At 34.4% G+C, this 15,728-nt stretch overlaps 1 protein-coding gene across 3 annotated transcripts in view; it reads left to right on the forward strand.

Moving 5' to 3' along the window:
• Snca (synuclein alpha) overlaps positions 1-4,868 on the forward strand; it is a 125,244-nt gene extending 120,376 nt beyond the window's left edge. For 2 of the 3 annotated variants that reach the window (XM_004848077.4, XM_087215771.1), the window contains exons 6-7: positions 3,146-3,229; positions 4,265-4,868. In XM_004848077.4, coding sequence (XP_004848134.1) covers positions 3,146-3,229; positions 4,265-4,297 — 117 coding nt within the window. In that variant the 3' untranslated portion in view covers positions 4,298-4,868. The remainder of the gene's footprint in view (positions 1-3,145; positions 3,230-4,264) is intronic. The other variant, NM_001310293.1, reaches the window with a different exon arrangement.
• The last annotated feature ends 10,860 nt before the right edge of the window (positions 4,869-15,728 follow it).

Below are 15,728 nucleotides of genomic sequence, written 5' to 3' on the forward strand. Positions count from 1 at the left end.
TTGTGACTCATAATTTAGAGGTTTCAATCCATGGTTGATTGGGGTTATTGGAAAGACAGTATTTTATAGCAGAAGCTTGCAGCAAAGGAATCTGCTTGTCTCATGGTGGCAAGAAAGTAAAAGAGACAGAAAGGGACCAGGGACACGAGGCTTTACCTCTTAAAAGTTCTACCATCTCAACAACAGGCTAAGGATCAAACCTTTAACACAAGGGACCTTAGGGCACATTTCCTAACAAAACTATATTACATAAGTCCATAACAATGCCATTTATGTAGCATTATCACTAGATATTTTATGTAATCTAGAGAGGATTTAAAGCCTACGGGGGTGTGCATAGATGGCATGCAAATGCCACCCCATTTTATATAAGGGATTTGACTGTGCATCTACAGATTTTGGCATCCAAGGAGGGCCCTGGAACCAACCTATTCCCTACACATACTAATTTTAAAGTGACTAAAGGCTTCTGAAAGTGTAGGCTGGGTCTTGTGATCTTGATAGCTATTGAACATTATAGAATCATATTCAATTATTTACCCTTCTTATTTTATTTTTCTACTTATTTGTCTTTATGCTTTTAATGTAATTTTAATGTAATTTGTCTTATAAGACAAACATAACATTTTCTTATCACTTATTCTCTTACTATATTTATATTTCCTTTGACTTAAGCCCCTTACCTTTAAGTGAATTTTAGAAACTTTAAACTTTAAACTTTAAGATAATTTACCACAAAAATGGAGAATATAGTGGATACTTAACTGAAAACACATAAGAAAGCACAAATTTTATTCTTTATATTTAGTTCAAAATTAGTGATATATATTTAATGTTATAACCTATAGGTCTTTGGAATCCCATTTTAAAAGGATTACAGAAAAGAGTGCTCAGAAATTCATGTATTGTTGTTTTTAAAATAAGCAATCATTATGTACTTAAAACTTAAGTGAAGGATTAAGATAAACTAGAAGGATTTCAGTTGAGCCCAGTGTATGATCCTTGTAGCCAAACATCCCCAAGTCACATCCAGTGTTGCCTGGCTGAACTTAAAGAGCAAGTACTCACATTCCCAAGCATACATGAAGATTCACATCCTGAACATTCACCAGTCCCCTTAGACAGGCCCAACTCATCTGTGACAGTCAACAACAGACAGGCCAGACTTACCATACCGGCTAATCCATCCTGTTTTAGAGTCTTCTAACAGATGACATGACACAGTCAAATCCTGAATTGTCAGTTAAAAATGCATGGAACCAAGCATTTGCCTTCTCTCCTTTGTACTTAACCCTACTAATACTTATCTAAATAGCCACGAGAAGTTGATGATGGCTTTTCCTTCTTCCACTTATACAGATCTTGGTGGCCCATTTTATCACTAAGTCTAATTGTAATTAATGCTTATAAAATGCACAAGAGATTTGACCAACATTACAAAAGATCTGTCATCTAGAGAACTTATAATTTGAACTCAAATCTTGTTCCTAACCACCACACACCAGAACCTAGCATTTTTGTACTAAGACACAAATTAGTATGAAAACAAAACCTCTACTCCACATTTAGAAAGAAGAAAGATGCTTGGGAATGGTATTTCTTTTATTTAAAAATAACTTGGACTTTTCCAATATATAAAAAGGAGATAACACATGGTAGGATGATTTATTAGCTTCCTGACCCAGCTCCCATAAGCCTGATCTTTTATTTGGTCTTTTCTCACTGTCAGCCATTTTCTTTTCTCTTTGTCTACCTGTCAGTCACTTCCATCATGAAAGCAGGGGAGATTATTTACATCAAACAACACTATGTAAACAGAAGCCAAGGGACCATGTGATTTCTTTGAGTAAACTCTTTGGGCTCTTTCTGCATCTCTGCTCTTTGAATTTTCAGTGAACTTCATGTTTTAAATAACTACTTTTTTGGAATAAATGCAAAGCAACAAAAGCTATTTAATGAAGAATAATGGCCATTTCAGGTTGAATGTTGTAATATCCTGTTTCTAAAAGTGTTTGGCCATGTTATTTGATTTTATTCCTTCAAATACAAGGAGTTCTGGAAGTTCTTTTTCTTGAGTGTCTTTAGTTGTACTGTCATGCCTGCCTTGATGTGCTGAATCCATTGAAAATGTTTCCCTTTTGTAGTCTTTTTGACTTTGGTGAAGCCATATGGTATGAGATCAGTGAATAAGACAGATGAGGACATATCTTAATGTTTTTATGAGCTTGCCCCACCTTTAGATGGCACTCAGCAACAACATTCACTGCATTTTTTAAAATCACAACTGGTTAAGACACTACTGAAAGACAACTTTAGGAGCTGCTTCAGAAAGTGACAAGAAGGATGGAATAAGTGTGTTCAACACAAGGGGAAGTCTTTTGAAGGGAATTAATGGCAGTGTGTCTTTTAGTGTAATAAACTTTTTAAATTTAAGCATTCACTGTATATTTTTATCATATCTCATATAGTTTAAATCTTCAAATTTCAGAAAGGAATTTCATTTGGGCCAACATTTAAAAATAAATTATAAAACATATATTTTTACATTATGAATAATTATAAAGTTAAAACTTCAGGAATAAAAAGACTACATATAAATCACCAACAAAATATTTTCACTATTTTGTTATTTTCTTTCAATCTTTCTACTTTTGCATTTGAATTCTATATGAATTGTATCCACAACATATACAACACTTTATATCCTGCTAAAAATTGTGCCATAGTTTCTCCTTTTATTACATAATTCTTGGATCATAATAATACATGTCTTCATAATAATCTGTTGCATATTTGAATAATTTTTAAATTTTTTATCACCTATCTATTATTGAATTAACAAGCTTTTGGTATTAACATTGATCTTATAAAACATATCTTTGGGTATAGCCTCAGACTATACCCAGATAGTGAGTTACCTGGACAAAAACTTGGTGCATTTTTAGGGTAAGTAACCTATGTTGTCACAATGTTTCCTCAAAGCCATTGTCTAGCTGGAATGTCAACCATAATATTAAGGAGTGTCATTTTTGTAGCATTTCTGCCAACATCCCATACATAGATCAGAATTTTCTCAAAAAATGTTTGAAATGTGAAAAATGGTGCTTCATCACATTATTTTTGTGCTTCCCACTTTACATACTAGAGTGAAGAAGGATCCCCTCAGGAAGGAATTCTGGAAGATATGCCTGTGGATCCTGACAATGAGGCCTATGAAATGCCTTCAGAGGTAAATTCTTACACACAAAACTCCAAAAATAAAGTTTAGGAGTTGAAGTTGGATCTCTATAAAAGCAGTGTCAAAATCTTGTCATGGTCAGATTTCCCTTCGATTAGGATTTGTGTGAGTCAATCAGGAGAAATTTTCTCTAAGAGGCAATGTTGATTCGGGAGGGAGAGGTGAGACAATATGGTAAGTCAAAAGAGTGGTGAGCATCTGAATAGATGGAAAGACCAGAGGCAAAGGCACAGGTGTCTGTGCATATGGATTGGTCTGAGGAATAGTAAGTAATTATGGTTCAAGTTTATGAAACAGTAATGATAGATTAAGGCTACAGAGATGATTAAGGTCAATGACAGATTGTAGAGCAAAAGGACAACTTTGGTTTTAAGAAGCCAACTGGAGGTTTTGAAGAAGGTATGTTTGGTTTTATGCAGAATCTTGGTATTATTAGAGTTGTTCTTAAGGAGGTCTTACCTGACCCCTTTGCCTAAGGCCATTTGTATTCTTATTATGAATGTTACTAAATATTGTATTGAGGACTTGGGCTGTGAAAGAGAATAAAAGTAATTATTGAAGTCATAGGTGAAGATGAAATTTCCAATTGGGAAAGTGAAAGGACAGAATCTTGTCTTTAAATGTCTTAATTTGCTTCTAAGGATTAGAGTATCTTACCATGAAAGAAGCTTCATAAGCTACTTAACTTATGTCTCCAATTTAGGTTTGAGTGCACTGAAAGCCAGAGAGGCACAAGTATTTTGTTTTATAGGACTACATCATGTAATTGCTAAACAGTACATCTGGAAGTAGAAGCCAGATACCCTAACTTTGGCAACTAACATAAATTACTTTTGTATGTGATAGGTAAGACAAACTACAAAATTAAAATGATATTTGCTTATAGCAGAATCATTCCAAAACCGTTACGAAAATAAACTTAACTCACAATGTCGAGCCATGTCCCATATCATTTGCCCTGAATTCTTGATTAGTGAACACTGCTGCTAACAGTGAGTGCTGCCTGTTTGACTTCCCTAATGTTAGGAAGGCTATCAAGACTACGAACCTGAAGCCTAAGAAACACCTTTGCTCCCAGCATCTTGAGATCTGCTGACAGACGTTCCATCCTGTGCAAGTGCTCGGTTCCGATATGCGCAGTCATGATGTTTCCTCAGAGTTTTTATAGTGCATTTTGAAGTCTTCCGTCAGCAGTGATTGAAGTTATCTGTACCTGCCCCACTCAGCATTTCGGTGCTTCCCTCTCACTGAAGTGAATTTATGGTAGCAAGGTCTTCGTGTGCTGTGGATATTGTGGCTTCAACTCTAAATTGTTAAAACAAATTAAATACACCTAAGTGACTACCACTTGTTTTTAAATCTCCACTATTTTGTTGTTGTTGTTGTTGAGAAGTTGTGATTTACTCTCATATATTATACAATTTTAGGTGTCTTTAATGATTCTGTCTAAGAATAATGATATATTGTGAAATTTGTTAAAATACATAATATATAAAAATATGTGCGCATGAATCTATGCACCTATAAATATTAACTATGAAATTTTACTGTTTTGTGATGTGTTTTATTAACTTGTGTTTGTATATAAATTGTGAAAATTAAAATAAAATGTTATCTCATTACAAAAGTATGTTTGTCCCATCTCAGTTTAATAATAAAATTATACTTTTAAACAATACTAAATGAAAACTGACACAACAAACTTAATTTAAAGTTCTTAACAGCCATTTGAAGAAGAAGGAATTTGAGAGATGTTAGTGAATTTGGAACCTCAACATTATGCTTGGATTTTCCTGAAGCAGCATTACTCAAAGTATGTTCTAATCTACAATGTTTTTTTAAGAGGCTGTATTGAAATGATGGTCCCATGCAACAAAAGGTGAGAAATTATTTGGACCACATCTCCTTTAGAAATTCATAAGGTATTCATAAGATATTAGCACATTAAAGGCTCCAAGAGAACCTGGTGAACTCAGCATACCCCCTCCCTTTTCTTTAAATAATCCAAAATACTCTCTTCCCTCTTTAAACCTCTCTTGGGTGCATGTTTAACAAGAGTCATGCACTGGGTTCAATCCCTGGTACAAAAAGCAAAGCAAAACAAAACAACAGAAAAAAAAGAGAGAGAGAAAAACAACAAAACAAAACAAAACAAAACACTCTGGGAAATACCAGAGTTTAAGAAATGTTAATTCTCTAGATTTATGAAAAATCTCATGAGTTTCTTTAAATTTTGCTAATATATTAATCTTCATTAGAAAAGTTTTTCACTTGAGGAAAAACCTGTTAAGTTCCCAGGAATGCTGACAGTAAACTTGGCAGTGAAAAACTGTATATAAGTTAATTGAAAATGTATTCCATTTAAGGTTTTTGTTTTTGTTTTTGGTACTGGGGATCCAACTCAGAACCTTGCACTTACAAGGCAGGTGCGGTGTCACTGAGCTAAATCCCTGGCCCTAAGATTCTTAATTGTTCAGAAGACAAATGACTTTTACAAGTCATTCATAGAAAGTATAATTTTAAGAAATAATATTCTAGATGTGCTAGTAGTTTATATGTAATTGTGAGTGATTTGGTATATATTAGGCATTGACAAAGAAGGAATGAGAAACTATAAAGATGGCCACCATAGAAAGTTTCTCTTGTACCTAATTGAAAAGAGAATACTAGAGTGCTCAGCCACGTGTGTTGTCTTAAACTGGAAAGAAGAGGTAAGTCTTTTGTTTTATTTAAGTTGTGTTTAGGCAAGTGAAGTATTCATTATTGAATACTTCAGTATATATCAAGGCACCTGAGAAAATGGTGATTAGATTATATTTTAAATCTTCCTAAAGCACAGTATTTTTAAAAAATAATATGAATTGGTATTAAGTGATGAAGAACAAACAAAATTAGACTGACACCAGTGACTGAGAGCAGCTTAAGGTTAGGAAAGTTGTGAGCTTGAACTTTAGTGTTTATATTGGTTAAAATTCTACTCTCAGGTGCCTCTTTTCTAAACATGTTCTGGAAGTTACTTGTGAACAGTATGTTATTCTATCTTAATAGTTTAATTCATACCAAGCACTTATACAAAATATTCTATAAGCCACACAAGCCATTTCAGGTGGATTGTCTCACATTCTCTCCTAATGCTTTCACCTTATCAGTAGCCTGAGGATTGTATGATCCTAACTTTATTTTGCAGATGTACATTCCCCAATACCTGAGCTCTTCAGTCTTGTATGACTCCACAGGGGCTTTAGCCGAACCATTCAGGGAGGGCTTTGTTAGCACCTTAGTATTTTAACATAAGATCTGATTTTCTGGGTGTATTTTTAATATATAATACTAAGGTTTATCCTTTGAGTTAACTTGGGATAGAAGAATTCAAATAGCTGCTACAATAGCTATTACATTAAAACTATTTCTAAGTATGATTTTACTTCTAATATTTCTTATATGATTAATATTTCTTTTACTACTTATCTGCTACTAACACATGATTTTTAATTATTTTAAATCCTATGCTGAAGTGGTTAAACATATTCCTTCAAAAAGCTCTAGAGTCTCTGGTAAGTTTTGCTAATATAATTTAGTTCTAAACTCAGCTAAGACTACATAGTGGTTTTCCAAATGTTAAGCTTGCACCTACAAATTAATATACTGGGTTGAGCCTTAGGAAAATGTATCCTCAGATTCCCTCAAAGGTCAGTGACCAGAAGTTCCCATGGTCTCTATGGCAACACAGCAAGATAAGGTACCCTGGAAATGTGCTGCATTTTAATTAGGTTCCTCTAGGGCTTCCTAACTGCATTTTGCAGGTAAATCAAATACCAGGTTGCTTTATATCTTGCAGTGAGATAAAGGCTAACTCATGCCTGTAAATATCAAAGCTAAGCTGGTCTCCAGGAAAGTTAAATCTAAGCAAATATAATAGCAAGGCCATGTATTTATCTTAAGAAGGACACAAGACTCTAGTTAGAATGGTCAATGGTGTTTGCTTAATGAGACTGACAGAAGTAGTGGAGAACTTGGACTTTAAAACTAAGCTATGCAGGATTGAGTCCCAGTTTTGTCACTACCTGTTCTATTCTGGGCAAATTAGCTAATCTCTAGGTCTCTCAGTTTCCTTCTCTGTAAAAATGTATATTATAGTAATAGTGTTTCATAGCATTATTAGGTAAAATAAATTAATTAACATACTTAGAAAGCTTAGGACGGTGAATGACAGTAAATAAGGAATCGATGATATTAGTTGTGGTACTAATAGTAGTAGAGCATGCTATATTTTTAAAGGTAAAAAATAAAACTTTAAACTGGTCAGATACATTTATTTATATCTTCTCTTAATATAAAATAGTAGTCAAGATTGGAATGATGGTCAAAACACTTTGGAGACTTAAGGTGGAGGCTATTCCCTAATAGCTATAGAAGTATTTTAATAATTTAATAACCAATATTTCTATATTTGGGTAGTTAGCAGAATGTCAAAAACATTAATAACTTACAAAGAGAATAAATGCACTAGCTCCGTAAACACTATTTATAAAACACATCTCTCCTTAGACTTAGTTATACTGATTGAGTCACATATCTTCACATTCAAGTGAGATGTATTTTGTACACACACATGCACACAGATATTCTCTGTTTATGATTCACTATGGAAGAAAAGGAAAAGATATACAAGTAAAACTCACAGGTCTGAAACATTATGATCAACTACAAGGGGGAAACAAAAGCAGCCACTTAGATTTCCATCACTTTCCCAAGTCTAATTTATTTCTCATCGTCTTCCTCAGTATGCCTCACATTTGGTTAAAGTTCATTTTTAACCCAAAAGGAGGCGATGTTTACATGAAATCTTCTACATTACCCTAGAAACAACAGAGATACCAAGAATCATGTTCCCAGGCAAAGCAGTATTTGTTTTCTTTGTGCCTCTGGTGGTGCCTAGGAATCAGACCCAACAAGAGTGGGTGAGCTGGTGAGGTGCTGGCCATGGTGGCACTCTGTCAGACCATGCATTGCAGCAGTTATAAATCAACTGGCAGGACAAGGTGAACTTGTCCTTTACCCCCTGGATCTTTTGTTCACAGTCTTGGGAACTAAGCATAGCAGAAAATTATTATTCAGTGTTTCCTAACAAAGGTTAATCTTTTGTTTAAAAAATTACCAAAGTCTACACAGACAGATGAATCTCTAGCACATAGTACTTAATTGCAAAGTCCTTTACAAATCTCTATGGAAATAGTTAAGGCAAATCTTGATAGGCTGCTAAAAATTTGTAATTCAGCAGCACTGACTCCTGCTATTTAAGATGGGGGAGCATGTTGAATGATGAGAAAGCTGGCACATCTTGGCAAACTTCCCTGGCACCAGGCTTGGGCGAGCATAAGGGCACATACCACGCTTTTAGATAGGCCATTGCCTGAGAGTGATGATACAAAATGGAAACTGCACAGGTAAGTCTCTTTCCCATAATTTTTTAAATATGAAAGACACACAATCTATGAAATATAAATACTATATATTGTTAACGACTCATCCTGAGTTCTAATTATTGTAGAAATGTTTAGAGACAAGTATTGGTAGATACTTAGTCCCATTCTGCAAAACAGTCTAGCACAATTTAAAGTTACATCAAAGAACAGTTCTGTAAATCAATATTATGAGGGCTGTTTTGTCACTGCCCGTGGGGAAACTAGACATTCAAATGTTACACTCTGCCAGTCTCTTACTACCAGACACAGTTCCAGTCCATTAGACATAGCTTTTAGTCATCATTTTCATGCCAACAATTTCTGGATGTGCTAGAAACCGTTTGCTCAAATAATTACTTCTGAAATAGCAATGATTTCCACATAATCCATCCCTTTTTATAGATGATTCCTCCTATTGACAGTTTGTAGTTGACTCAGATTCCTCTAGCAGTCTCTCAGCTGGCAAACCTCTCCATCTTCCTCCCCGCCTCACACCCATCACCACCTTAACACAGACTGATCTGTCATCTTACATCTTTAATTATGGCATGTTTTAAATTCAAATATGTTTAAATCTGATCTGTAATCTATAGTATTCTGGCTTTTGAATACATTGTTTATACATAACCACCTCAATTCCAAATAACAACCTGGCTCACAATAAAATAAACAGGTCACCAAACAAAAACCATTACAGTGGGCTATGAAATAATGTTGATTTTTAAAGTGAGAAATCATTGATAGTAGAGAAATAAGACTACAGAATACATATAGAATAATTAGATTATACATTTGTATATAAATTTGCTAGTAGCTAAATATTTGTAAGAAAAACAGCGTACATAGTTTTCAGTGCCAGGAGGAAGAAGACATTTTGTTGTTGTTATTTATGGTCATTATTATTATCATTAATTTACAGAGGAACAGAATAGCCTTTTAATTTTTTTCTACTTTATTATCCAATAGAAACTTGCTACTAAACGTCTTTTAAAACATAGCACAGAGAAGCCCATCCAAATTGTTACTCCCTATAGTCAAAGAAGTACTTATAATCAAGATCTTTTCTGAGGAAGAAATAGTGGAAGTTCCAGCCATACTAACAACAGAGGGTCTGAACTAACTGCACTCTCCTGTTCTTAAGGCTCAAATTAAAGCCAAATAGGTAGAGACAAGGGATTTTCATTTGTCATTTCTTCCAAATCTCTAAAGACAGTCAGCCAAAGTCCTAAGTGGAACTGACAGAACTGAAAGCATGATAGTAGTTTTTGTTAAGGAAAGGACCCAGTGGAGTGATCTGTATAGATTGTGCAGATGTCTCACAACATTCAGGGGAAGAAGAATTAGGTAATTGTAGTCTAAGATGTGTTAGGAAGAAAACTTTTTGAAATTTACTTCTCTATGAAAAGAAGGAGATTCTAGGAAGCCATTGAGATATAGGTCACAGGGAGAAAGACATCCAATGACTGACAGTGCATTAAGATGCAGCCAGAAGTAGGCAGAATTACTCAGATCACATAATGTTACAGATGTGGGAGCAAGTGCCATTCACCAGACAGCACCAGGGAAGTGTGACAGCAGAGAGCAGCACCACCATTACCCCAAGCCAAGGTTCAGCCATGGGATTCTTGAGCCTTTGATGGATTCTCAAGACCACAGTCAGAAAAGATGAGGGCTCTGAAGTGATCAACTGCACTTCTTAAAACTGCCTTATTATCATATCAACTCAGGCAGCCAAAAATGTCAGTCTTGACTCAAAAGCATTTGGCAAGCTAATGAGCAAATCCTTTGTTATGGTCTTGATAGTTTGTGAAATTAAAATATTTTAAGAATGATTGGTGTTGCTGCTGAGAATTTTGTTCAGAACAAAATGTTTTCATATGTGTCTGATAGCTTGTGAAATTAAAATATTTAAGAATGATTGGTGTTGCTGCTGAGAATTTTGTTCAGAACAAAATGTTTTCATATGTGTCTGAGGCCAAGGTGAAGCAGAAATATGAAAAATTCTCTTTGTCCATGTACTTTGGCTCACATTCTCTAAGATACAATATATTCTTTAGTTCGCTCTCATTTTTTATTCTTTTGGGGAAAATCAAAGTTCCTAACATATAAATTCCGGAACCAAACTGTTTGCCTTCATGTATTCTGAACAGTCCCAAAGCACACTTTTGGAAAAGCTCACATTTCTATATAGAATCTTAACTACCAAGTTAGATTCTTTTTTGGTGGGTCTGTTTACCCTGTTAGGCTCAGTCAGGAGTTGTGAGTGAAATTGAGATGGCCTAAATGATAGAAAAGTTAGAAAAACTCAAAAGAGTCTAGATCCTTGAAAGTATCCCCCAAATTAGAAATATGACTAGTTCAAGATTTAGGATCTAATATATGTGTAGGAAGAAAAGTCAGTCTGAGAAGTTCACAGCATCAGAGTTTAGCAAACAATTGCAGCTGAGCCAACAGCTCTCCCAGAAAACTGATCCTATTCGTTGTCCAGATCTAGCCCTTCCCAGTGACAAGAAGTCCTAACGTAGTGTAACTATGAAGATGCAGCTTTGCTAAGACTAGAGGAACATGTAACTTTATAACTTCCAATGCCTTCATTTTGTAAATAAGCAAATGCCCAAGATTGCAGTCTTGCCATTTTGAATAGAATTAAAATGAACCTTTAACCATTAATACTTTGTTACCAAAAATTATTATCCTATCTCATGAAAACATCCCAGTAGGTCTCTTGAGGGAATGCAAAATCTTTACACTAAAACTCAACATACACTGGAAGGATAGGCTGTCCCAAATATTGGCAATTCTCCTAAGCAACAGATTCAGGATTCAATACTACTTATTCTTTTCAACCACTGTGCAATTTTGCTCTCATACTTTCCTTATTACTGTGGAAAAATATACAACTTCAGGTAATTAAAGAAAAGTACAATAGAAGTTACATATAAATGTGCAACAAAATAACACAATGTTCCATGCCCCAAAATGTTAAGACAAAAAAATTAACAAAACTTAATAGTAAGTTAAGAGCTATCCTTAAACAAAGATAGTTTCATCAAGTTTCTTTCTAAACATGTTTTTCTGGTCCTAGTTGTATAATTCCAAGTAGAATCTTGCTCAGAGTAAATATTCAAATGAGTAAATCAAGTCACTTGTACTGGATATATTAAGATTGAGGTAGGAATCCATTTGCACATGCACTAAATAAAATAATGAATAAAACTTGTTATATTGTTCATATGCATGATTAACATCTTCTGAGTATAGGAAGATGACCTTTCAAGTGCTTACCATCAAGTACAATGACATTTATTTTTGAAATGCTATCTATTTTTTAAACCATGACCAAGTTGTCTTGATCCTTTATAAAAGGCTCTAGGTCAGAAAAAAAAAAAAAAGTAGGTGCTGATCTATAGGAAAAGAAAATTCTCAGTCATCTCAGGACATCTCCAGCTTAAAAGAAGATAGCACTTTTTTTGGAGTATGTTTGACATTTTCTATATATTTCAAGATGGTCTTGCTGATCTAAAATTGTAGCAGATGGAGAAGCAGCAGGTGTGAAGCAGCAACTGTATGAGACAAGATTCCAAACTAGGCCAGCCACTTAAGGTCTTTCACATTTGAGATTAGGAAATGTATTTACTTTTGAAAGGTGTTAAAATTTTTGTGTGTGTGTGTGTGTGTGTGTGTGTGTGTGTAAAATACATTAAAAACTATGAGACCATTTTTCTGTAAGGCATATCATAGAACTAGAATCTAGATATTAGGACAGGAATGATAAGCAAGGGAACATGGAAGTAAGAGGGACTAAAGTAAAAAGAGACCTTACTCTGCCTACTGTGAACACTGAACATAGTAATGATGCTTTGATCATGAGCATATGACAGTGGTCTCATAAATTATAATGAAGGTGAAACATTCTTACCCTGCAGCCATCATAACACCATAAACATCATAATATGTTGCTAATATATTTGTAGTGATGATGATGTAAGCAAACCTATTGTGCTGCCGGGCATAAGCTGCCGGCCATAAAAAGTCTAGCAATATAATTATGTACAGTGCATAATTGATAATAATTGTAAACAACTAAGTTACCAAAGCACTGTTATTTTAAAGTGAGTGATCTATTCCTTTTAGATTTGTGTAAGTACACTCTATGATGCTTACACAGTGACCAAATCGCCTATGACACATTTCTCAGGATACATCACTGTCCTTAGCCATGCATGGCTGTAGAAACTGTACTTTTTATCTTGGGAATTTGTTTCTCTACATATAAATTCTTACTTATTTTTTCCCTTCACCATAAATACTTGCCCCATCAGATATTTTGAAATTATTGTTATTATTATTATTATTATTGTTGTTGTTGTTATAGATATAATCTCCCTAAGTTACCCAGGCTGGCCTCAAATTTCTGGGCTCAAAGAATCCTCCTGCCTCAGCTTCCCAAGTAGCTGGAACTATAGGCACATGCCACCATCCCTAGCCATTTTGAAATTATTAAGAAATAAAAAATACTATTTTTTCAGTAAGAATATCTTAGCTCAAGTTTTAGCTCTACTATGCCCTAGCTGTGAGACTCTATGAAATATCTTGGGCTGTACAGATAGATATAAATTGGAAATAATGGCATTTACTGTACCTTGTTAAAGATTAGATAAATAAATTACTCCTAACGTCACCTGGTATTTATTCATTTCCATTTTCTTATCTTCAATGATATAAGAAAAAGTCAAGCTTTTAAGAGGAAGATGCAATACAATTAAAACGATATTAATATTATTTAAAAAGATGTTGTCTGTGGGGTTTACAGTGTAACAAACTTCTTATCTTAGTTTGTCAAATACAGTATTATGAAAAAATAAAATAAACTGAAAATTAAAAGCCTTGAGAAATAAGTGCTTAGGGCAAAAGAAACCAAAGGGGAAATGCTTGAAATAAAGTTTCAAACTTTAGCCAAGTATTGTGGTGCACACCTTTAATCCCAGAACTCTGGGCGGCTGAGACAGGAGGATGAAAACTTCAATCCCAGCCTGGGCAACTCTGCAATTTAGGGAAAGCCTATCTCAAAATAAAAAATTAAAAAGGAGGGGGGATATAGCTCAGTGGGAAGGATCTGGGTTAAATACGAAGTGCTTCAAAAAAGCTTCAAATGGTATTACTAATGTATAAATAGTCTCCTATACAGTATCTTGGAGATAATTTGATAATTTCCAAAAAGCCTTTTGATTCAGGAAGAACTTCATAGACATTGATTTAAATAACAAAAGCAGCATTTATTTTCTTACATCATCCTAACTTACAAGGAGAAAGGAAAATAATAAAAAGCTAAAAGTATTCTATCCTTACACATATATTTAAAACAGACCACACCCTAACTAAACAACAGTCTGTATTTCTTACTTTTGGCTACAATGGATCACTGAGCAATGTTTTACAGATTTTTGAAATAACTCAATATTATACCATTGAACAACACTAATAAAACGTGATCAGGAAATCTTAATCTATCAGAAATTCATTCACTAAATAAATGCACTTAAAAATTTTATTCTATGTACTCTACTGCAGAAAACCTAAGGGAGTTGGAGGGAACCAACCTTGGATTCCTTAGGGTTAGTTCTCTGATAAGATCTATCCCTTTCCTCATTCAGGTTACTCAGAAGGGACATGACAAATGTAAAAGACATATACTATGCTGACTAAAGGGTAGTAGTAAAACTGCAAAGCTTGTTATCATCAAGAAATACACCTCATGGTGAAAGTGCCTAAGAGAAAACTTAATATGTAAGTCAGCCAAAATGTTCAGCTTTCCTCAACACAGCATCCACTGGTGGATTTCAAGTATCACAATTAAATAATATGCAAATTTTGAATTTTACGTAAAATTTAATGTCCATATGTCCATGCAACTTTTTTACATTCATTCTTCACTTCTAAAGTGGATGTGACCTAGAAGAGGTCGAGAATCTAAAGCATAATATTATATAAGTTTCATAATCACTGAAGCCTTATTTTCACAAAATATCTCATAAATCATTGGTTCCTAGGGAGTTAAATCGATATAATGTAACTTGATGGATAAATTAAACTTCTATAATGCATTGCTTTTCAGAGCTATTGACATTTTAGTGAGCACTGCATCTCCAAGAGTGACTTAAGGGGCAGTGTCACACAAGCTCACCTACTCAGGACACTTCCTTTCTAGGAAGCATTGCTGGCTCCTGTGCTCCTTGGGAAATACTTGGAGAAGTAATGATTTAAGACTGTACTTCCTAGTCTAACATTAAGTGACACACAATCAAGTGAAGATTTTATAATTCAATCCAAATCTATAACTCAATGCAAATATGGCAATTTTTAAGGAGTAAAATCATAACCCTGCCTTTGGCAATGTACTGTGCTCTAATGAGCAATAATCACAGTTTTGCACAACTGGGTAACTTGGCCATAATGTCCCCACTGGTTTAGCCCTTCTGTATGTATTCTCTAACCAACAGGACGAATAACTATACAGCCTGGCTTTACTCTTTCAAGGATCCTTACTATTTCCTCTCTAGCTACCCAGCTGGTATGCGGTGGCGGTAGGGGAGATGTGAATATTAAAAGACAAGGACAAAAAAAAAAAAGAGAATGTTTTACCTCCAAGCTTCAAGAATTATTGTGTAAACCATAATAAATAGGGTCAAGAACTATATTTTGCTTTACAATTATCAGGATTTTAATCCAATGCCAGTTTATGTCAAAACGAAATAAAAAAAAAAAGAGATGATCATCAGACAATCCAACACTCTGCCTCTACTTAAACTTGAGTAATACTGGATTTTTGTTGTTGTATTTCCTCAGGCCTAAAACCCCATGTAACCTTTCCCAGTATTATGCAAACCTGTAGGATTGATATTCCTTATCAATGAGTAGGAAACACATTTTATTGCAAAGGAAATCACAGCCATACCCTAAAGAAAAGACATAAGATTGCAGGTCACCTTTTTGCTTCCTATTTACCTTATCAGCTGTTCAGTTAT

This window comes from Heterocephalus glaber, unplaced genomic scaffold, assembly GCF_053883595.1.
Source record: "Heterocephalus glaber isolate CG9 unplaced genomic scaffold, H.glaber_assembly_v1.0 deba00001454, whole genome shotgun sequence".
NCBI classification, from domain to species: domain Eukaryota; kingdom Metazoa; phylum Chordata; class Mammalia; order Rodentia; family Bathyergidae; genus Heterocephalus; species Heterocephalus glaber.